This window comes from Motacilla alba, chromosome 7 (assembly GCF_015832195.1).
Source record: "Motacilla alba alba isolate MOTALB_02 chromosome 7, Motacilla_alba_V1.0_pri, whole genome shotgun sequence".
Classification (NCBI taxonomy): Eukaryota; Metazoa; Chordata; class Aves; order Passeriformes; family Motacillidae; genus Motacilla; species Motacilla alba.
The window spans coordinates 33,013,289-33,037,276 of NC_052022.1; the positions used below are offsets into that span (position 1 = coordinate 33,013,289).

At 43.4% G+C, this 23,988-nt stretch overlaps 2 protein-coding genes across 24 annotated transcripts in view; both read left to right on the forward strand.

Annotated features, from left to right (window-relative positions):
- Positions 1 to 3,897, forward strand: part of PCNT (pericentrin) — a 71,761-nt gene extending 67,864 nt beyond the window's left edge. For 16 of the 17 annotated variants that reach the window (XM_038142381.1, XM_038142382.1, XM_038142393.1 and 13 more), the window contains 4 exons: positions 634 to 722; positions 1,419 to 1,581; positions 2,078 to 2,205; positions 3,509 to 3,897. In XM_038142381.1, coding sequence (XP_037998309.1) covers positions 634 to 722; positions 1,419 to 1,581; positions 2,078 to 2,205; positions 3,509 to 3,552 — 424 coding nt within the window. In that variant the 3' untranslated portion in view covers positions 3,553 to 3,897. The remainder of the gene's footprint in view (positions 1 to 633; positions 723 to 1,418; positions 1,582 to 2,077; positions 2,206 to 3,508) is intronic. The other variant, XM_038142395.1, reaches the window with a different exon arrangement.
- A 2,477-nt stretch (positions 3,898 to 6,374) lies between these two features.
- The window catches only part of DIP2A (disco interacting protein 2 homolog A), an 84,329-nt gene continuing 66,715 nt past the window's right edge, over positions 6,375 to 23,988 (forward strand). For all 7 annotated transcript variants that reach the window (XR_005257531.1, XM_038142134.1, XM_038142136.1 and 4 more), the window contains exon 1: positions 6,375 to 6,657. Coding sequence is in view for 6 of the 7 variants with exons in the window: in XM_038142134.1 (XP_037998062.1) it covers positions 6,561 to 6,657 (97 nt within the window). In the remaining variant the exon portion in view is untranslated. The remainder of the gene's footprint in view (positions 6,658 to 23,988) is intronic.

The following is a 23,988-nucleotide window of genomic DNA, read 5'->3' on the forward strand; positions in this document are numbered from 1 at the left end:
CTGACCCTTATCTCCTTGGTCTCACTGGACAGTCTGTCCTGTGTCAGAATGGGATCTGTCAGGAACGGTTCTCTGGAATCCAGCAGTGTGTGTTTCACGGGTGTGATTTTTATCATGCTGTCTCACTGTCAGATGGGTTTTGCTAGCTGTACATGGGACAACATGCCATGTCCCGATGGCTTTAAGCCCACTGAATGGAAAAAAAAAAAAGGCAGTTTTAAATGTAATTGGTGATTATTTCTGAGCAATTTCATTGCCTTGTTAAAATGATCACTAGCAAGTTTCTATCAGGAGATGACACAGTCTTTGACATGATTACCATAATAACAGCAAAGGCTGCAGCACCTCCAAATTTGTGCAGTAACCTCCAAACTCCTTCTCTGAGGTAGGAAGAGCTCTCTGGAGATCAGGAGCAGTGCCGAAACATGCAAGTCTTTTCAGCAGTTCAAAGATCATTGCATGGTAAAATGGGATAAGCCAGCATTCCAAAAACTGAATTTGAAGAATTGTCCTGTCATTCCCATAACAATTATTGTTTATGTTGCTTAATAGGTTCTATACCAACAAATAATATTAAAATTTAAAGTATTTCTGCTTATTTTTAATGCTTGTACAAATTTGTTTTCTTACCAGGTTAAAGTTTTTGGTGAAGAAGTGGAACAAAGTTGGCAGGAAGGGCACACAGGGTGAAAGCATTTCACACAGTATAGGAAGTAACACAGGTACGTGTTTGGATAAGTACATTGTTTTCTTTGTAATTTCTCTTCAGTGATGTGTTCCAATTAAAAACAAAACCCAAGTGGGAAAATAGGTTTATTTTGCCACTATCCATCTGTGGAGTGGGTGGATAGATGGTCTGATGCAGGTCAATAAGGACTCGAATAACTTGAGGAAAACATGAGTGTTCCTTGGAGTTACTGATGAGTGCCTTTGTAAGAATTCCAACAAACATCTTAATGCAGCACCCTGAATTGGGGAACTGTTGCCCTTGGTGTAAAATTCCATTGTGCCTTTTCAGTGCTAAACAAAATTCAGATGAAATAGTGTATTTTTCATTACCTGCTGCTATGTAATTTTCACTGTTTCTAGGTTGCTGGAAATACTTACTTTAAAAGAAAGCACCACCTTTGTATATAAACCCACTGTGAGATGATTCCTAATCAACTTGAATCCTCAAATGCTGGACTTTCTACCTCAATACAAAATAGCTTCATGGTTCTGTTAAATACAGTTAAAACAAAAAAAAGACCCACACAAACCAAAAAAGCAGTTAGCTGTAGAAAGTGTGTTTACCTGCATTTAAAACCAAACTTAAGCATACTCTGCTGCCATTTTCCTGGGTTTATTGGATGTGTTTATGACAGCCTGTTCTCAATGGTTCCTAGTGTATATTTTTTAACCCTCCATATTTGCCACAGCCTCTGGTGCTAGAACAGAAGTCCTGAAAGAGCAGCAGCTCTCAGCTGCCCCTGTCAGCTCTCCCCCTACCCAGGACAGGGACACAGGGCTGTGCCACAGAACCAGCTGTGCTGCAAGATTCTCGAGCCTCTCCCCACGATCCTCCTCCCGCTCACACAACAGGTCAGTCTGCAAAGATGGGAGATGCTTCAGACTATTGTAGGGGTTTTTAAATTTGCTGAGCGGTTTGTCACAAACAGCCAGGTAAGTCTGCTGGTTTGCATGGAATTGAGCAAAACATTATAGAGAGTTTGAGACCTGCAAGCAGTTCCAAAAGACTTAATTCTTCCCCACCCTATTCCTCTGTCATGGCATGTGTCTGTTTCTGACAGCCCTGCTAAGAAAAGTCACCTGTACGATATGGAACAGGATATAAGTAACAGCAGCCCTGACTGGTGCTCAGTGTGACTGGATTAGTGGTGGCTCAGGTCTGATGTAGATCCAAGCTGGGCTAAATAATGCCTCTTGCTGCTCGTTTCCAGGAACAGCTGTATAAATGGAAAGGGTGGCGATTGTTCCAGTTTTCTTTGCCCACAGTTCCTGACTATATGAATGTAACTTCTGGATATACTTGAGAGTATAGCATGAAAAGGAGGAAATAATTTGTTTTCTTTTTAAGATTGCACCTGTCCCCAAGTTCCGCTCCAGACAAGTCCCTTGTACCACCTCAGGATCCTGAACAGTCACTCACAGAATACATCCATCGCTTGGAGGTGATTCAGCAAAGGCTGCGAGGGATGCAGCCAGGTAAGAACCACATTCTCACTCCTCACAGCTCCTGCAAGTCTGGGCTGCTTTTCACAAGGTTCTTTGTACACATTGTTAATAAAGAGTTTCATTTTAAGGAATAATTACCTTTATTGGGGGGGGTAACAAAGTCAGTCTCTGAAAAAGAAACCTTTCTGAATTGTGTCTAAAACTCCTCCAAGTGTGGCATTTCTCTAAGTTCATTATGAAAGAGAAAAGATGGAATAATTTCATGTGATTTCTGCCCCCCTCCTCTTCCCAAATCTAAACAAGCAAGTGTTGCAATTCAAATGAAGCTGTGTATAGAGTTAATTTGCTTTAAAGTCAAACATAGCTGTTGTAATAGCTGAGCAGGGCTTTCTCTGCAGCACAAACTGTAATGCTTCCCTTAATTATCACTTCCTTATGTTCATAACAGATTATTTAAAAAAGATTTGGAGGCTGGTAAATACAGCCATCTAGTTCTAAGATTTGTCAAAGAGCACACAAAAGATTGTAGTGGCATTTAGCTTTGCTATTTAAAACAGTTCCACCTAATTTCTAGATCAGATTTACTTAGTTTAATTAGTCTAATTACCTCCTCTTGTTACATGTTGGTTATGGCACGGAAACACCTTGTCCTAAGGAGGACTTTGCAACCTGTCATCACATCATCCTGAAATCCTGAAGAGTTTGGGAACTTTGACGTTGTTCTCAGCAGGACTTTACCTAGAAACTTTATTACCATGACTTTGTGGGTTTGTTTGTTTTGGGGCTTTTTTCTCAAATACTGCAGCTGCATGGCTGATACAGATAGTTAAACAGATTTTAGACTTGAAACCTGTCAGCCTTTATGGAAGGAACACATTTTGCTTCATTCCAAGTGTGGAATAAGTACTCCACAGCTGGGACACCATAAACACTTCTGTGAAGAGTGTATATTATTTCTGTCATTTCCATATTACCAGGATGATAATGTCCAGGCATTACAGAATAATGCTGCAATCTTTGGAACTGTGCTGACAGCCAAGTGATTTCCCAGTTCCTAAAGAGTCACCACAGGAGTGGCAGAATTGAGCTGTCACTGGGGTAAAGCAGGCCTGTGATGGAGCACTGCTCCCAGGGTATGAAGGTTTGCTTTGGCAGATGTTTAGGCTTTCAAATCCTGTTTGGGATTGCTCCTAGGTGGCTCGTGAAAATTGGAATTGCTTTCAGAGTAGCTCATATGTAGTGCTTGGAGGAAATAACATGCTGCTAATTGTACACTGTTGCTTCATAACACAAGCAGTTTTCTAATATTGATCTGTTTGGTTTTTTTATTTAGGACAAGTGCTAGGTTCACCTCATCAGAAAAACCTAAGAAAGTGATGAGAACACTTAAAAATCTGTCCTGCAAGTTCCTGCTTCCTCCGAGTTGGTCCTCACTCAACAGATGCACTTGCAATCTGCCATGCAACTGAATAAAGGGCAGTGCTTTTAAAGCAGATTTTTATATGACTCTTTTTATTATATTTTAGTACTTTAAGAGGGACTTACTTTTCACTAAGAACAATGTTTTACATTCTCATGTGAAATTAAGTCAACAGCTGAAGTGTGCCTGCATCGCTGTATTGTAAGCTGCAGAAAGTCTCTGTGGTGTTTATTTTTCTATAGTGTATAGGTGGATTCCTTGTAAAAAAAGTTATTAAAATGGCATTTTATTAGTGAATTTTACATTGTGTGGTTGTTTATTTCTGTCATACACTATTTACTTCTTTTGCTGTTCCTAAAATTGTTTGGGTTATAATATTTCTGTCGGATCATTCCAATTAAAGGAATAGCTCAACTACAGTCAATAATATCAAAGATACCTGTAGCTTTGTGCGAATTTAGGGTTTGCTCTTCTGTTTTTTCAGTACATAAATCCTCTGTCAGTCTGTCCTATTTATTCTGGACACTTTTAGCTTCATTTTTCGAGTTCAAAAGGCCCATAATTTTGTTAAACTCTTCTGTACCAAACGAAACCTGTGAACTCTTATCTACATCTAATGCAAGTGATCCTGCCTCTGTCTGGGATCTTGTGCTGTAGCTGCCTTCAGGGGGGCAGTTCCAAATGTGTATGAACTTGCTGGTCAGAGAAGAGGAAAGAGGTGCTCTGGTGGTACACCCATTTCCAGTCACAATGTCTCAGTGCAAAAATGAGAGAGATCCAAGTATCATGCTGAATAAGACTTTTCTGTGACATTTCTATTTTTCTTTAGAAAAGGCCTAGGAAGAATTATAATACCAGAATATTTTAAACCTCTGGACATGTGAAATCTCTACTTTTGAAGCAGTTGTGGTTTTTAATTTTGGAGCATGAGAGAAATCTCTTCTGGAGGCAAATTGTTCTGCTGCAGCCTATTAAAAGATTTTTCTCTACTGGGTATTGAGAATTATATAATGGCATTCATCTGAAATTGTTTTATTACTTAACTGCCTTTGTCTTGGTAAACTCATATTTATCTGCCAGGTAGATCACCGTTTGGTTCTCTGGAAAAAAAAAAGTGGTAGAGATAGATCTTGGCACATGTACAGATTTATTACCCCCTGACAGCTATAGGAGAGCCCTTGAACTGATTGAACATAAATTTAAGAGTGCTGTGAACAAACAGTACTTGATTTGGTGTAAAAGCTTGGCAAAAGTAACTTATCCAGAGTTCCAAGCCAATTTGAACTAAATTTAAGCTGGCTCAGTGACTGCATTGTATTTCTTTTAAAAATCAGATTCTAATAGTCCTAACACTTGAAAAGAAATCTGCAGAGACGATGATGCTTTGAGAGGCTGCCTAGAACAGAGGCTAGACAGTGTTAGAGGAATAAAGCAGGTGTTTATTAAAAGGCCTCCAAAGGATACACCTTGGACACTACAAGAGCCTGGCCGAGGCTACAGCCAAGATGGACAATGGGCCACGTGTTTTCACACTTTTATAAGTTTTGGTCCATTTACACGTTGAGGTTAATTGCCCAATTACAGCTTCAGGTTATGAAGTCCCGTCCTCCCAGATTGCTCTCCACAATTTGCTGTTTTTTCTGCTTCTTGGGCCTGAAGCTGCAACGGTGTCCTGGGTTCTCAGGCTGCAAAGGGATTGTTTTGTCTGACTAAACTGTAAGGAGAACTTGCTAACACTTATATAAAGTTCAGAGTTATATACTAATGCAGTATGGAATCTGGAACATACGTAAGCTAAAACTTAAGGCATCAAAGGAGTCCAACCCAGTAGGATCTGAGCTACAGGTACTGCGTTCCCTGTGGCTACGTCCCCATCAGCTCCCCCATACCCACAGACAGCTTTCTGGAGGGTAGTGGAAGCAGAAGAGTTTCTGCCCAGTGTAAGGGATGACATTTTAAGCAGCATGGTTTCCTTAGTGCTAGTGTGGTGTGTCTATGCCCTCGGAAGAGCAGCCATATGGGACATACTCTCCTGTGATGTGTTAACCTCAGTAATGTGAGTAGAGAAATGTGAAGCCCCAACATGAACCCAATCATCCCAAACAGGAGCAGTGTTTTGGACAGAAGCAGTTGTCAGCATTGGACTACTCCCCAGCTTTCCCTTGTTTCTAGTTCTAGGAAAGTTGCTACTGGCAGAGCAGTTTGGGTGGTCAGGACCGCTGGCAAGGTCCTGGATTTGCCTTTGCCCGAGTCTCTGGGAGGCTGCAGGAATGCCAGAGCATCAGGCTGTGGTGTCCTGCCACACACTCCCCCTGGAACCTAGAGCTGAACAGGGAAAAGCTACTGCCTCAACACAGCCTCCAACCCAAACCTTCCTGCTGCTCTCTCCTGCCCTTTGAGCGGTGGTTGGCTTCAGAACAGACACTCTCACTACATTTTTTATTTTTTTCTTTTATGCAGTCCCAGGCACCACTTTACATCCAGGCTCTCACAGTGGAATTCCGTGCCACGACAATGTCCCTGCTCTATCCTGGGATACCCGCTGGGCCCCGTGGGCTCAGGCTGGGTCACAGTTCCTATCTTCCGTCGGGAGGAAGAAGTGCGGAGGGAAAGGGCAGTTCGGGTACTTACAGGAAAGGGGCCTCGGCACAGCAGGTGCCAAGGCAACGAGAAGGGTGGGGAAAGGAAGGGAGCAGGGGAAGGGCAGCGCTGGCGCGGGGAGCGGGCGGGCCGCGCTGTGGCCCCTCCCGGCGGCTCGGCCCCGTCCCGCCCCTGGCGCGGCCCGCGCGGCCCGGGCTGCGGTAGCGGCTGCGCGGGGCGGCGGGGCCGGCGCCACCTCCTCCCTGCTCGCCCGCCTGCCGGCCCGGGACCGCCGCTGCCCGCCTCCGGCCCGCCCCCGGCCCCACCTGCGGCAGCGCTGGGCGGTGGCTCCGCCGGGCCCGCTCGCTGCTCGCCCACCCGCGCCATGGCGGCGGAGCGCGGGGGCTGCGCGCTGGAGGCCGTGCCGCTGCCGCCCGAGGTGCGCGAGAGCCTGGCCGAGCTGGAGCTGGAGCTGTCGGAGGGTGAGTGGGGCCGGGCTCGCTGCGGGGCCGGGCATGGCCGGCGGCGCGGCAGGAAGGCCGCGGTGCCGCCCAGGGGCCTGGGGGCGGCGGTGGGTTCGCCCCCCGGCGCGGCTCTCGGCGGGCCCGGGCTCCGCTCCTGCTGGAGCCATCGGCCGGGAGCCGGGAGCCGGGAGAGGGCGGCGGCGCCGGGCTCGGGCGGGCCTGCGCCTCCCCCGCCGTCCCCGCGGCTGCACCGACCGCCCGCGGCCCCTGCGGCCGGCGCCTGGTGGAGGCCCCGCAGGAACTCTTCCAGATGGGCAGTTAGTGTGCAGCTGGATACTCTGGAAAGACAATTTTATTTTAGTTTTAATATCGGTTCCTAACTGTAGGTAAAACCTTAAATCTCTCTCTCTGTATCTGTCGTTAATTTCCAACTTTTTGTGCTTCGCAGTATGTACAGACAGGAATATGATGATGTTTGCTCCATTTTTATAGAACCACAGAATCATAGAATGAATGGTTTGGGTTGGAATCTTAATGCTCACCCAGTTCCATCCTCCTTCCAAGGGCAGGGACACCTTCACTATCCCAGGTTGCACCAAGCCCCGTCTAACTTTGCCTTGGAACACTTGCAGGGATGGGGCAGCCACAGCTGCTCTGGGCAGCCTGTGCCAGGGCCTCGCCACCTTCCCAGGGAAGAATTTCTCCCTGGTATCCCATCTGACCCTGCCCTCTTGTCAATGGGAAGCCATTCTCCCTTGTCTTGTCACTCCAGGCCCTTGTCCAAAGTCCCTCCAGCTTTCTTGGAGCCCTTCCAGGCACTGGAAGGGGCTCTAGGGTCTCCTTAGAGTTTTCTCATCTCCACGCTGAACACCCCCAGCTCTCTTTGCCTGTCTCCATAGCAGAGGGGCTCCAGCCTTGTGCACTAATGAGCCCAGAGGTGACAATATGCAGTGCCAGGGTCACTGTGACCATTTGATGGATTTTCAGCCCCGAAAAGGAGACATCCCTTCCACCTCCAGGTCAGTGTTTGGTGATAACAGCCCTGTGGGTGTCAGTCGTGGTATCTCTGCTAAAGAGCTGGGGAAGGATTTTTTGCATACTGATTCTCTGGCGTGGCCTGTCCTGCAGACCGGCAGGTATAAGCACTTGGCACAGGAGGGCATGCTGGGGTGGAGGTGACGGAGGCAGCGTGTTCTGGGAGCAGTTGCTCTTGCATTCTCCCCAGTTACACTGTCAAGCTGCACCCTTCAGGAGAAGAGCTAAAAACCTGTTAATACCATCTGTGGTTTTGGGATTAGGAGCATTCAGTGTGCTCCTCAGATGTTGCAGTTTTCAGATCAGCAGGTTCAGGTGGGCAAAACTGGGGCTAATTCACCTAAACATGTGCTGCCTGATTCAGGTCACGGTTTCAGAAGTTATTCACAGGTGTGCTGTCGTCATTTCCAGGGTGGAAGCTTTAGTGCAGAGGCAGAGGAAAAGTGTAGGATGGGTGACTGTTGTCCAAGTGTAACCTGTTGCTGCATGCCTGCTGGCACAGTCAGAAGCAGTACCTGGCATGCCCTGTTGCATGTGCAAGATGAGTTCCTGCGTGTGAGCTGGGACCGGGTGCTCCGTGGCCATGCTGGGTACAGTGGCTCTTCCTGTGTGCCTGCTGACACGTGCAGGGATATCCCGGGGCTGGCTGCTCTGCCGTGTAGTTCCTGTCTGTGCGTTTGTTTAACTGATAAAATGCTTTTCTATAGGGGGTTCTGCAGTATGTTAAACCTGTGAGAGGCCTGAAGTGATTGCACACTGTCCTAGTGCCGAGGGTCTGATGTGGAATGTGTATTTCTGTGTAGCTGCTGGATTAGTGGAGTGATTGGGTAAAGTGGTAATGTCTGCTTGAATTTCTTGATCACTCTGAAGGCTTAGTTTATGAGCTTAGATGTGACTCCTTTTCTGTGTTTCCTAAACCGGGAAACATTTGCAAGTAGTTCTTCAACATCTGATAATATGTTACGTGCTCATATCCTGCCATTGCTTGGTGTTTGTACAGACAGCTTTTAATGGAGCTCTCCATCATTAATGCTCAGAACTTGCCTACTTGGAGAGGAAGGAATAGCAATCTGAGATTTCTTACACTGAATATGCCTCAGGTTAGAGAAGGTCAGTACTTGGGCAGATGCTCCCATCATCTGAGAGGAACTGTGAAGGGAGAAAGAGAAAAGGAGAAATGTGAGAGCAAGTTCCTTTCTAGTTTGGCTGTGTACTTTGTTAATTGAAATATTTGTTTCTTGTGGTGAGGTAGGAATAATGTCTGTTCTCTTTGATTACATTATTTTTACCAGTAAAAAATAAGTGAGGAAGATGATTAATCTCCTCCTTTGGTTGTGCTTCAGATGATCGCAGCAAAAGTTGGGAAAAGTGTTTGTGTTGAGGTGTAGAGAAGATTAGAGACGTGAGTACGTTGGTACATTCTAAAGACAACTCAAAATCCTAAGTAGAGCATTCAGCTGAGAAGAATTTTGGATGGGGTTGGAATGCCACTTCATGCTACAATCACAATCCTATGCACTGTTAGGAATCCTTCAGCTTTACAAGATCCTAATCTCTTGCTTGACATTGTTTGTATTCTTCATGTACTAGAAAAATAATAATTCAGGATAAAAAGTGACCCTACTATGATGCTACTGTGTTGCTTTCTTATATCAACACTAATTTATTTCTTGTTGAAAAAAAAAAAAGTGAATCCTGTAAAGAAAACTGAGAGATCTGCCCACAGCCTTTTGAGGAGATAAGGGCAGTTTTGAGACCATGCCTGGCACCTAAGCTGAGTTTCAGCTGATGGATCTGTGGGCCAGGCTTGCTTATCTTAAGACTCAAAGATGCTGCAGCTCTCTGATGTAATGGAAAGATGCAGAGCTCCCTAATCAGACTGGCAGGATCTGTGTCAGAGTATGAGGGGGATGCTGTTGTTTATTAGTAACTATAAAACACTGGTGTTTGGGGGTTTGGTTGTTTGTGGGTTTGTTTGTTTGTTTTGGAGGTTTGGTGTCATTTTTTCTTCCCTGCTCTGAAAGAGAGCTAAGGTTATAAACAGTTCTTAAAAAAACTGTTACCTGCTGTGGAGATTCTGTAGGAAAGGCATTAATGTACATTTTAAAGCTTGTACTTATATGGCATCATATATATGTATATATTTTTATGTACCTAAGTGTACTTGTACACCACCTCGGAATTGGGTTTTTTTTGCTTCTTCTGGGTTATCTGTGCAGGAAGAAGCTTCACTTGTTCCTTGATCATCTAAGGACAAGATACGTAGAAGTAGTCAAAGATAAAATTGTGTCGTGTTCGTGTAGCAATGAGGACCTGGTGTCAGCTTGTGTTGGCTTTGTCTTCTAGGACTGGTGGTGGTGGCAGTGTCCTCAGCCAGCAGTTCAGAATATATGACTGTGTTTGTTTATTTTCTTACAAATTTTTGATGCTTCTTGTTGTCTGGATCCAGTTAGTCTGGGCCATTTGGATGCACAGCACTGGATTTGCATTCAGTAAAAATCAGATAAAAACTGGGGGAAGAGAAATACAGTTGTACCACCTTTGAGTCGGTGTTTGACCAGCCTGTGAGTGATACAACATTTTCTTGGTCTCGATTTCTGCAGCTTGAAACATTAAGTATATGGCTTTGGGTTTTCTTCTGTTTGCTAGGAATTTGTAGATTGGTCTTACTTTGGACTCGCTGATCTTGGAGGTCTTTTCTAACCCTAATGATTCTATGAACTAAGCTGAAGCTCCAGAGATTACCTGCAGTAAAGAGGCTGAAGAGATTTTTTTGCTAGTTCAAATCTATTCTGTTACTCCACCGATTGACAGATGGGGAACACTGCTCTCAGTGGCTTCTATCAAAGAGGCTGTAGGATTAGTTTGGAGATAGAAAAGTATTTCGTGTAGCTTACCATCTTAATTATAACCTCAGTTATTTCTCAGTTGATTTGGGGAGGAGCATTTTCTGCCTCCTGCCACATTGCTGATAGGTTTCTCCTGAGCCTGGCTGAGCTTTAGTGGCAAAGGAAGCAGTTTATGTGGAGTGGTCAGTGGGCTGGTTGCTCTGGTTCCCCTTCTAATGTTTATATCTGCCTAGACTGAAAGCTGACTCTCAATGTGATTTTTATTTCAATTTTTTATTTGCCTTTTAAGAAAGGAAGAAATTGTGTATGACAAGGAAGCTTTCTCTGGGGTTTTATTGTTTTGGGGTTTTTTTTGCAAGGGTTGTGGGTTTTTTGGCACATTTTGAGGTACTGTGGATAATTTCTGAGTGGAAGAAGATACCAGCTATGAAGTATTTTCTGAAAAAAGTAAAGGTATTTAATGTGTGACATCTTTGGCTGCTGCAAATTTTCTAGCAGTACTTCAGCAAATACTTTTTGTAGTTAGTTTGATTGGGCTTTTTGAAAAATTGATACAAGAATACCTTTTTTTTTTTGTTTTGTCAGAACACCTTTCTTATAAAACCTAAAAGTGGTGGTCAGACCTGAAAACTTTAGGTCCTTGTGTTAGACCAACAGCATTGATGTGGCATTAAGTTTCTTTTTGTGAAATCAGGTGAGGAGGAGACACCCACAAACACTTGCACCTGTTTTTCTTGTGATAAATCATGGTATTTAGGAGTTAAGTTTTTTCTGGTCTTAAAATGGTAGTTTTCTGTTATGGAAGTCTTGGAAATAAATATGATCTGAGGCTATCAGTGGGAAGAACTGTTGTCACTGGGGAGACAGATGGCAGTCTGTGAAACTTGACCTGCAGCATCTTTGCTAATTTCTGGGCTCTCCAACAGAAACTGTTAATTGTGTGATAGTACCTGGGGCTTGCCAAATTCCCCTGGGGACTGAGTGAGTTTTCAAACCTTGTTCTCCCATGTTAACACCCGGCGCAGGTCTTGGCACCTGGCTGGCGTCCTTCAGGCTGTCCCCATCCAGTGAGGAGCTGAGCTCAGCCCCCCAGCTAAAATCTCACACCCTTCTCAAGGCAAAGCCCCTCAGCTACAAGAGTGCAGCCAGCTGCACCTTTCCCTCTTCTCCTTGGCTACATCTTTTGTCTCTTAAGTATGGGTCGTTATCATCTCTTAGGCAGCAGATGGAAGAAAATTCCATGAGAAGAAAAAAAAAAAAATCCTAACCTCTAACATTACCCACCCTGAATTTTTTCCCATACCAACACGTTACATCAAACTTAAACTTTTAAACTATATATATACATGCATTACCCCAGTTACATACATGTCTACATCTAGATTTAGATACAGGCACAGTGTGACCGGCAGTTCACCCTAAAACAAGGTCCCCTTGAGGGATTCATGGTGTCTCTCCATCCTCTCCCACCTGGTCCCTGAGCAAAGACAATGCCACAGATGGGTTTGTCTTTGCTTGAGGCTGAATTAATCCAAGCAGTTTTTCCCAGGATACCTCTCATATGTAGCACCTGAACCTTATCTCTGTTGTTCACAAGGGTTCAGACTGGGCAGGTCCAGCTCAGTTAGTGGAGCCTCTGGGGTTAACTTAGCAGGTGCTAAATGCAGCTCCCAGTTTTTGAAAGTCTCCCTGCCCAGTGCCTTCAAGGTGGTTTTGAGCAGTCTGTTGCACCTCTGAACTTTCCCAGCAGCTGGTGCATGGTAAGGAATATGGTACACACCCACTCAATGGCGTGTTCTCTAGCCCAGGTGTTCATAAGGCTGTTCTTGAAATTAGTCCTGTTGTCAGACTCAATTCTCGTGGGGGTACCATGCTGCAAAGGAATTGCTTTTCCAGGCCCAGGATGGTGATCCAGGCGGTGGTGTGAGGCGCAGGGTAGGTCTCAGCCATCCCATGGTGGTTTTTACCATTATGACCATGTAGTGCTTGCCTTAGCGGGTTTGAGGTGGTGTGAAATAATTAATCTTATATTTGGACCACTGCCCACCATACCATAGGGGTTTTACCTGCTTGGCCTGCTTGATCTGAGCACACGTCTCACAGTCGTGGATAACCTGGGAGATGCTGGTCATGGTTAAATCCGCTCCTTGGTCTCTCCTTGCCTGCTTGTAGGTGGCATCTCTGCCCTGATGGCCTGGGGCATCATGGGCCCATCGAGCTAGGAACACCTTTCCCTTGTGTTGCCAGTCCACACCTATCTGTGACACCTCTATCTTTGCTGCCTGATCTACCCAGTCAATATTTCGGTATTCCTCGTTAGCCCAACTCTTGGGGACATGGGCATCCACATGACAGACTTCCACAGGTAACTTCTCTGCTGAGTGGCAATGTCTTGCCATTCTTCAGCAGCCCAGATTGATCTTCCTCTGTGCTGCCAGTTGGCCTTTTCCCTCCTTCCTCGAGCCAAAGCCATGTGCCAACCAAACCAGGCTAGGCTAGACCACATGGTGCTGCTTAGCGAGGCTTCTGCATTCAGCACACAAAAACCAGGTTACCCAGGAGCTGTTATTCCTTTTTCACCCTTTCCCCTCAATGCCCTCAGGCCTCACGTTGGGCACCAAGAGTCCTCTGAACCTTTCTAGTTGGGAGGGTAAAACAAATTGACCCATTTTCTTTATCTTGCCATGTCTGATGTGCTGGATGATCAGAGAGTTGTTTTTTGTTTTTTTTTTTTTTTTTTAATTCTCCCTTCTGTTTTGGAAGGTAATTAGAAGCTGGTTAAAAGGTTCTTGTTGAGTTGACCTAAAATGTTAGCAACCATGTTAGAAAGCACTGTTGTAGCAGTGGAACAGTACGATTGGCAATGGTTTTCATCTGTAATGTTCCTTCCATTTTGTTCTCATTCCCACTCTCCCATCATACTAATTTTCCATCATTGTTACTCTGCTGTCCCTCCCTCCTCTGTTTTCTTTCCTGCCTTTGGAACTTAGGAGAATAAGCAAGGTATCTAGTCTTAGCTGAGAACATCCTTACACTTCTTACCTTTAGCTGTTTCTAATGAAACAGTTTTGTGAGCAGTGAGGCCACCCGGGCTTATTTTGTTGGCTCTGGCTTCCAGCTTAGGAATGATGGTGATGCACTTAAAGACTTGCAGAAAAAAGGGCTAAATGTACTATTCTGTTACCTTTATCACTGTGAGGAAACAGAAGATTCTAAACCAGGAAAACTGGGATTGCTAGGTTATCAACTTCCTTTCCCATCAAAGCAGAATTTCAGACTCAACCAGTTAGGTGCTTAGGGCTTTTATTGGTTGTCTTCTGGATTTCTGTTGTAGATAACCAGTGTTTAAATTAATCTCTTCCTCGCATTTGAGTAGAAGTCATGTTATTCTTTTGTATGTTGCACTGGCAAGGAATGTTAAAACCTGGTGAGGAACAAAAGTATGATGGCAACCTGTACATTAAGAAGATTAAAGGAAATACATTTTCTTCCAAGTGTTCTTGTGTAAAAATAAACTTCCGTTAAAATTACAAAGGTACATTTATGAAGTAAATAGACCTTTATAAAATTAGCATTGAACCCTGTCCTATGTTCTACCTCTCTATCCTTCCCCTAAACCTAAATAAAGCTCTGCCAATCTTGAGAATATGAAGTAACTTTTCCTTTTGCTAGTTAAAATGCTGTTGGGGAGATTTTTTTTCCTTTTGGTTAGTTTGGTTTTTTGAAAGGAATATACTGTTCTTCTGAAATGTGATTTCATTGAGGATGGGCTGTGGCATCTCTTGGACTAAAGAAGGTGCCTGCTTGATGATACTTCCTAAAGCTGAGTTACAGATGTATCACCCAGTTCTGCTACTGAAAGACAGACTTTAATATACCTGTATGCAAATGGGAGGGAAAACATATCAAAACATAACAGTCTCTTGATTACATGACAGTCATTTGGTTATTAAGAACCCTTGTATTTACCTTGGAATAAGTATCAAAGTATTTGACAGTTTCTTGGCACAAGGTTTGTAGCTCTCGAGGAAACATAAACTTGGTGCATTCGCCTGAGTTTTCTCCATGTGATGATTGCAGACCCAGCTTCAAAGATCATAGAATCATTTAGGCTGGAAAAGATCTCAGAGTTCATGGAGTTCAACTCTTAGCCCACCATAATGTGCAGTAAAATAGAGTGTATTATTTTCCTGTGCAGAGGTCTCACAAAGCAGATCTGCAATGCAGAATTCAGGGGACCAAGTTGAAATGTATGACTGAATAATTAAAGCCTCCAAATCATCATTATCATATCCTTCTACCACTTTCTCACTGCTTTATTATGACCTTTCTTCTTTCTTAAGGTGGTGTTTCCCCAGCAGTGCTCCAGAAGACACAAAGATTTTAAGCTTCTGTGGATTTTTGTTGTTGTTGTTTACCTGTGTGGAAGCTTGTGCCTTGTGGTTGGTGTCTGCGATTTACAATTCAGTGAAGAAAGAAGCAGCTCGTAATCTTCTGTGTCTGTTGTTTGTTGTTACCTTTTAAAGGTTAAGACCTTTCTATTTGATTATCTCTGTGTACATCCCTATAAGAACTTGAAGAGAATTCCAACACCTGGTGAATCCAGTTGGGCTTCATCACCCGAGTAGCAGGGAGTTTTTGTTCAGTGTTCTGGTGGATGCCAGTGATGTCTAACAGAAATCTGCCTCTTGTAGGATTTGCTATTTATGGACACTGAAAAGACACTAATAGCTGGTGTTGTGATATTTATGAAGATAGATGCAAAGAATCTTTTTTCTGGCTTTTTGTTATAATTCACTGTGGCTCAAATTTTTTATTTTTTAAAATTTTTCTTTTTTCCTACTTACAGCCATATGGCCTCAGAGCTGGATTGAGTTGAGGGCAGAAGAGTGAAAGAGGGTGTCAGTACTTCAGCTTAGCTGCAACATGAATCCATACCCAAAATAAACTTCTTCAGTGTCTGCCTGTATCTGTACGGCTGTTCCTTCAATCTGTTGTGGATCCAGCCTCAAATGAAACGTAGGACTTGCTGATTGTAGCAGCATTTTGTCCTAGAACTTGAAATATGAAAGCTCCTATAAATCATAATCAATCTGTTTGTGTCCCACGGATCTGGGATTCATCAGATACAGGGAAAATACCAGTCAGCTCAGCATTTTATCAAATAGTGTTTGAGAAGTTATTTGCTTAGGGAGAAATGAAAACCTGTGTTGGGAGGTGGGTTGGATATAACTGGAGGGGCTTCAGCTCCATGTGTAGCAGCTGCCTGTGTATTAAGATGGAATTCTGTCAAAGTCGCACATTGTGAGATTTCTGCCTTACACTATAAGGAGTAAGAAATGTTAAGAAAGTGCCAGAATGTGTGGTTGCAAAGAAAGCATGTCAGACAGGCCATGCTGTGGAAGCACACAGTTTGGTAGGGTTAGGAAAAGGCGTTGTGACCACAAAACATTTGTTGGCACATATGTGTTGTGTGACAAAATTACCAAAGTTTCTCATTTCAGATGTTTGTGTATAATTTGTATTTGGTGAGAGTTACTTCAGCTTTCAAAGACTATTCAGTTTTCAGAGATGGCAGCTCAGTAAAGACTTTTTCCTTCATTTTTTCTTTCAGAAACAGTATTTGAAAAAAGCTTATTGAGGTGGGAGCATATTTTCTATTTTTTTTTTTTTTACCTATGCTCTCATTTGCTAAGTAAAAATCACAAAGAAGCTTAAACTTTATAAGCCAGCTAGTTTAGGTTGTGTGGTACATGTTGTAGGAATTAAAATGGTTGTACTTGGGGATGCTCATTCTTGCTCTTTGCCTTTTTTCGACTGCCTCTGGGTTAGAGGTCTGTGTAGTAAAATGCATGACCTTGAAACTTCTTAACAGTCTAGCAGATGACCCCAGAGTGGCTCCTGGCAGGAGCTTGAGGTCTCTTTCCCTGCCTTGGTCTAGTGCAGGCGTGTCAAGAGCTTCACTCTGGAGGTCCTCCCAGTTTCATTCTGCAACGTCTCAGTTGACTGCGTACACAGAAACACCAGTTGAGGTCAGGATTACTTTGGCTGCTGTGGGTTTGTGTATTGTATTTTTGTCACATGTTTGTCTGCTTTGAGCAGTTTGGGAAACTGAGGAATAATATATTCTGTGGTGGTCAGTTGCAGATCCATGGCTGGACGGTTTGAGCAATAGCACAGGAGTCAAGGTGATGGGCGCTGTTGTCCCTGTGCTCACTTTCCATCTACAGCCTCCTTGTTAGAGAGGGTTTGGATTACTTTTCATGAATAATTGAATAAACCAGTCTGTTTAAAAGCATTGCTTATAGTCATCAACCAGTGTGATCATGCTACAGATCAAGGAATGTGTTAAGGAAATGGTATTTTTAAACAGGAAATTCTGCTGATGAACTTAGTGCTTGGAACAAATTATAATATTGGCAGAGCTCTGATTTGATGTGATTTCCACAGGACATCAATTTATCAATGCCTAAGACTGACCATTAGCAAATGACACTCTTCCCTTCCTAGCAGAAGGTCCTAGCAGAAGGCCTTTCACGAGCCTTTCAGAATGCTTAGATTCTGCTAATTAAAAAAAAAAGAACTTCAGGTGCTGGGAATACCTGAAACACAGGTGCTTACAGGAGTCAGGGGCTGGGACAAAGATCTGCAAAAGGTATCGCTATGGGTATTGCCCTTTTCCAGTGAAATTGATTATTATTTGATTTTTTCTTCATTGTTACTTAAAATATAAGTAACTTGGGGCACAGCCCCAACAAAACCATAAAAACCTTCCTTGACACATATATTCTTGTAGCTGTGTCTCGATATTCTAATCCTAAATTACTGTTAAGATTATAAATCATAATTTAAATTATAAAATGTCTGTGTATAAATCCTTGTATATGTTTCTTTTATCCTAGCAAGTTACATGGGTCTTAAACTGTGAGATAAGTCTGTGTTGCAGAGTTGTAGCAGGATAGTTGGGATGAGGTGGTTATAGGCTGATTTGAGACAGAGGAGGAGTAGCAGAATGCTTAGTGAAACCAGAAAATGGTAGATAGTAGTAAGAAATAAATAGTCTTGTATTTTTATCTAAAATGGAAGCCGTATAAATTGGATTCTACAGACTCAGTATGTACTTACACAACTGCTGTATTGCTGCTCCTTCTTCCTGGCAGGACCAGTGTTCCTTGGACTGTATCCAGAGGGAAAAAAATTAGAAATCATTTTAAACGTATAAAACTTGTAAATAGCTAATAACTGACAACTTGTTCTGGTGATCATTACATGTTTTCTGTGCCCCTCCAGCACCTCACTGCATCTTGCAAGGGCAAGCTCTTGCTTCAGGGTTACTTGTACCATTTATTTGGGTTGTTCTCCTTTTGGGTTAGGGCCTTTTAGCCACTATTGTGCTACAAACAGGTGGATTTTTCCTCCCTGAGGAGTGGGCCTTTTCTTGGTTTTATGCACCTCTGTCCAAAATATTCAGCACTAATAATAACCCACAAGGTTTTTTGGAGGATTTTCCTTTCTTTAGTGAATATTTGTTAGTGAACTGATAGACACTTTATGCTTAGCTTGGAGCTGAACTCTGCGGAGCTTCAGTCACATGTTGGTGCAGCTGGTGCAGTTTGGGAAGCCCAATAAACTGACTCATGACAAGAGGTAGCCTTGCTGTGTTCAAACAAGCAATGTTTTGACACTGGCAAATAAAGAGAGATTCTGAATCGGTATGAGATAATTCCCTGGGGTGATTGAAGGGGACTGTGGGATAGATTGATGACTCATGCAGTACTGATGCTATCAAAATTGTGTTCATCACATGAAATAGGTTCTCAATGCCCTTTCATAAGGGAAGCTATCAGCTGCAAAACTGGAGAACTTACTTTGTGGTCCTCATCAGTGGGTGTCGTATTTGGGAGGATGATTGCAGTGAAATTGTTACCTGATGCTGTGTACAAAACCTTACCTGATTTTGGGCTGGAAGAATGGTATGACAGTTCACTTGAAGTTAATGTTGCTGTTTTGTAATTAGTAAAAGTATCTTCAGCAAAACATGGTTCGGATTAATTCAAATAGAGACATTTCTGTAAGCACAATGCTTTTACATTGTGACCAGAGGAGGGTAACCTGCCCAACCCCATCCTCCCCAAAAAAGCTTTGTGACATACTCCCTTCAGATGATAAACCTGGTGATAGTGTAGTAACTTCTGCAGATTTGTCAGTTTGTAGACCTTATTAGTAACAGTGAGGTAATATGTGTTTAGCGGAATTCGCAATTGGTGTTTTATGGCAAATGCAAGTGGGTTGCATTTTGACACTGAGGAGAACTTAGGTTTAAAGGAAATCCAGTTGCTATCTTTATAGGAATTGGTGTTACGCCTTTGAGACTGATCTTCAGGTTTTTTTAGGTGTTTCGAGAAAGTTTCTCATGTCTGGGCTTTCACATGACGCTTCTGGAGAGTCTTGCATTCGTGAGTATATTAGCAGAGATTCTGAGCAGCAAGTCCCTGACTGAGGACTATTGAAAGTGAGGCATAAACATAGAAATAAGCATAGAATCTGTAATATGACAGAAGAACGTTGTGTTGATGCCTTTAACCTTCTTTTCGTCTTGCAGCAGATGTTACTGGATCTTGACACAATGTTAATAACATTGCTGATTTCCAGCTGCTGCAGCAAGGGCCTTTGCTGGTGGCTTTTGTAGTAAAATTTTTTTGCTCACAACAGAGAAAGTAACAACAGGACCCTAAGGAAAATCTGCATGCAGAGTTATTGACTTTGAAATTACTTTTTCTTTCCAAACTGCGGTGACTTGGAGAATTTTTTTAGGGATGTTGTATTAGCCTGACATGAGTAGAATTTCTTGAGATTTCTTGAGACTTTCTTTATTTCAGTCTCCTTCTTCTGGGGGTGCCTTGGTTTGAAAGTCCAAGTCTGCCGAGGGGGGCAGGAACCTCCCTTGGATTGGAAAATATGACCCACTTCCCTCTGAATTATTATAACTTTGAAGTTAAGGGTCTTTCAGGCAAAGATCTGAGAAAAGGGATAGCAGTTCTTTACTAACATGAACGCGTGTCTGACAAGGCAAGCAGCTCCGAGCAGAGCCCAGGCCCAGGCCCGGCCGCGGCCTCTCTCGGCTCCCGGGCGCTTCCCCTTGGCTGCAGTTCCCGTCGCGGCCGCCAGGGGCGCTGCCGGCTCCCGGCCGGGTGGGGCGGGGCGGTGAGCCCCCCGCGCCTGCAGGGGGCGCTGTGGCGCGGCGCTGCGCCTCACCCGCAATGGCGGACGGGCTGGTGGGGAGAGGGGCTGCGGCAGTGCCCTGGACAGCGGGGCGCGCTCGCCCAGGGGGGCAAACACCAGGCAGCAGAAACTCCGCAGGTGTAGCTGGAACCACGGGGCATCCGGGCAGGGCAGGAGGTGCAGAGCTACAGTGTAGCAAAAAAACCCAGAGCGGTGGCAAAGGAAGGCCTAACGCAGCAGAGAGAGGCGCCCTTGGGGCAGAAAGGGCCTCAGGGTCCTGGGGTGTCCCCTGAGGCACCCCAGCAGATGGTGAAGGGTCTCCCCTGTAGAGAAACAGCCCTCACTTTTAAAATTTTAAAAGGTTTATTAAACCTTAATAAAAACACAACAAAGAACTGACTTAGGAAAAGTTACAGCGCTGGGAGTCTCCATGACTAGCAGCCATGTGCTCATCTACAAAATGGATGCTCTGCTTCTTATATCCTTGGCCCTTCCCAAAGTTTTGCCAGTGAACTCCTTCTCTGGCGTCCATTGGTGGAGATCACTTTCTTACATCTTGATTGGAGGTCAGGTGTTGTTATGCTGCACCTCCTGGTCACAAGCCAGCCTTCCCAAAATGCTCTGACTACTGAGGCTATTACAAGGGGGAGAGAAAAAAGGACTACGGGAGGACATATTACAGTACCATCGCCATACATCTTAACATAAACATAATATCTGTCTCTTAATTGTGAGAGCCAACCGTTACATTACTCATCCATACCACCCCTTTGGTGAGGTCGGGTGTTAGTTAGGTCCTGGTGCAAAGGCTGCTCTTGCAAGCAGAGCTCCACTCTTCATAGAGGAAAGGCAGCAGGACACAGAACCCTGCAGTGGTGATGAAGTCTCCCCACAGCAACCGCAGCCTCTCCCCTCCAAATGCTGAGAGCACACGAGAGAGCTAGGGAGCTGCCCCAACCCCCTTTTTCCCAGCCTAATTCTCCAGGTATCTCGGAGAAACCCTCAGATTAGAGGAGTGCAGCCTCCTCCTCTGAGCTTGGCAACTTCTTTCGACTCTCCTAAGTACCCGGTCATTATTGTCTCCTGACTACACATGGGAGAAAATTCCCTAAGAGAAAGCAACAAAAGGAAAAACCCTAAACCCCAACAGAGATCTTTCTAGAATCTTGGGGAGAGCAAACAGTAGCAAGTGTAAAAGCTTTCAAATTTTAGATGTTTAAAGTATCTTTAAGAATTTGGGAATTAAAACTACTTTCTAAATGTATGAATATATCAGTCGAGCTGTTGAAAGAGCACTTGAACATCTAATAGAAATATATAAGAATTTGAAATTATTATCCACTCGTGTCAGGTTTTAAGTGTTTTAAACTTACAGTTTATGGGTTAAGTCATGTATGCTGGAAAAGTTGGCAAGATAATTAAGGAAAACTAGAATAACGTTGGTCTTAAGAGAAGCTAAACTTCACGGGAATGTTTAATTTTTGAAGCACTGGAGGATTTAGCCATGCAGCTGTAGAGAATATAGGATTACTGGGATTCAGGGGTTGTCTCAAGACCATGGTGCATCCTAAGAAGACATCTATAAAAATCAGAAAAGCTCTGCAGTTTGGAGGTATTGGAAAGTTGAAAACTGCAGAATTTTGGCTGAAAAGTAGAGCTGTTAATAATGGCATGTCAGACAGTTTTCTTGGGAAAGGAGTTGCATTTCTGAAAGGAAAATTTTGTTCAAATACATTCAGATGTGTGTGTGTTTGTATGTATATATAAATTGATGGGTTTAGAGCTCTCTTACCAGACAGCTGGAGAGTCTCATTTTTTCCAGGAATAAAAACCAAAATGTTCATTAATTAATAAAAGTCATGGAGGAGAAGTGATTTTTTTTCTTGGTCTTAATCAAGAGTGGGGAGAAAGAAGACTGGGGAACTTGAGAAACCTAGTCTAGATGAATGGGCAGAGGAAGTGAAACAGCATTTGTGCTGGTCCACATCATCAGCTTTTACATATTAGATTAACAGGAATTTAATTGTTTCAAAATTCACAGCTGTTTATGAAATGCAGCAAGGCCATTTAAGTGTCTTCTGATCATCAGTTAAAATGAAGGGACTGATTATAGCTATTTGAAATCCTGAACTCTAAGAGTATCTGCATCTTCTGTGTTAGCAATGTAAGGAGTTCTTTATCTAAAAGTAATGGAGATGCCTGAACAAGAGCTGCTTTGTCTTAGGAATGTTTAAACCAATTATTCAAGCAATTTAATCATGATGTGGGGTGTCAATTCAAAAAATGCTGGTGTATTCCACTTATCATATTGGATATTGTCTAAGTCTTGGTAATTGAAACAGTCATGAGGGACTCAACTGCTATAAGAGATGGAAAAAGCAAGCAGTCCTTAGCATAATCACTTGAAACTCGAAGGTTTGCTGGAGTGGCTCTGGCCATTTTAATGTTTAATTAAATTTTTAATACTACGTAATAAGTTGCAGTTTAGTGTGCTGCTTTTTAACAACACCTTTTAATTGTCTGAGAAAGTGCTTCTGTAGCAGAGCATTTGGAAGGATAATGTCAGCGGTGCTGGGGCTTTTGGAGACAAGTGTCAAAACCTATTGCTTTGAACTCAGTTTCATTGCTAATGAGTTTCTTGTGTGGAGACTTTTACATTCCAATTGCCTCAGTTTAAATGCAGGAGATGGAGTAAAAACCAACTTAACAGTAGCTTGCTTGATTCTGCATGTATCTTGAAACTTTTTCCATGCAGTTTTATACAAGGTGAAAGCAGATCTTTGAAGGTACTGACTTCCATGTGAACAGTAGCATCTCTTCTTGGGTTTGGGGATTTTTTGGGGTTTTTTTTGGCTTGGTTTGATTTTGAATGGGTGGTCCTGCTTTCTTTCCTGCATCCAGTCCCAAGCATCCAACAGGCTGTTGCTGTTTTACCAGGTTTCAACACCAGCAAGAGGTGCTGCTGGTGATCTTGGAGGAGATTTGAAATAAATCCACCCTCAGACTAGATCTGAATTTAGGATTAGGTGACTTTTCGTACTGTGACATGTCTGAATAAGACTGTTTTGAGTATAAAAAAGCATGGGTTTTCTGGTTTAGGATTAAAAAGCTGAAACAGGTGGTGACTTCTTCTTCCCAAGTTCTGCCAATCTCTGCCTTCATCCATGACCTTCCTGTTCCTGAGCTCCTGCATTCTGAAGCCATTTGTCTCTTGGCAAAAGAATTAAGAAACAAAACAGATACCTATTCAATATTCTGTTTATTGAACAATGTCTCTTCAGTGCCCTGGATGAGTTACGGGTCTTGTTGAAAAATAAATGTAGTCATGTAAATATTCCCAGTACTTGCATGCAAGGGTGTTTGTTGGACTGAATGGAGAAGCTTAAATCTGTTATTTTTGTGCTCCGGTGTTTGTCTTTGTAAGTTTAATAGTTTGTCTGAGCTTTCATTTTGGACACTCAGTGTGGTGTGTTAGTACTGGGTAGCTCTGCATGGATGGGGTTTTTGTACTGGCCTTCACTGTTAAGGCATCAAATATGTGAACTTTCCAAAGCTCATAGATGAATATTGTTTTAAGGGAATTGCTTGCAATCTTTTTATTTTAATAAAGAGATTCCAAGTGATTAGATGATTTGTAGTTACTTAATAGTGCTCAGTGTTAAGGAGCTGTGTGGTGGTAAAAGCTGCTTATAATGGAAGAGCTTGAGGAAAGCAGAACTGGTTGGTGTCAAGTGGAAGAATTTTGGTGTTTGATTGCTTCCTTGAAACCAGGTTTTGTTGAAACTTTTTGTTTAATTGAAGCTTTGTTCTGTTGTGGGTTTTTGAGGGGCCTGGTGCAGAATGTGTCCTGGGCAGTTGTTGGGGCATCCAAAAAGGTCCCTTCTCTTCCCATTGTGATTGTGCCTCGTGCATCCACACCCTTTGCCTCCCTGCCCCTGTTTCTCACAGCTCTGCTGCTGCACTCCTCCTCAGCCACCCTCAGGAATGACAGTGTTCAGCAGATTTAAGTGACCTTTCACCAGTGCTGGCATTAATGACAGCACCAAAGCTGCACCCCCAATTTGAGGGGAGCCCTCAATGAATCTCTGTGGTGTGGACGTGGAGAGATCACTTGTAAGAGAAAGAAAAGGAAAACTTGAAGTGAGTTGCCTGTCTGACATTCATGGTTGTTCTAGCACAGATTTTCTGAATAATTTATTGGTATTTTTCTGTCTCTTGTCTGTTTCCCAGACTCAAAAAAGTA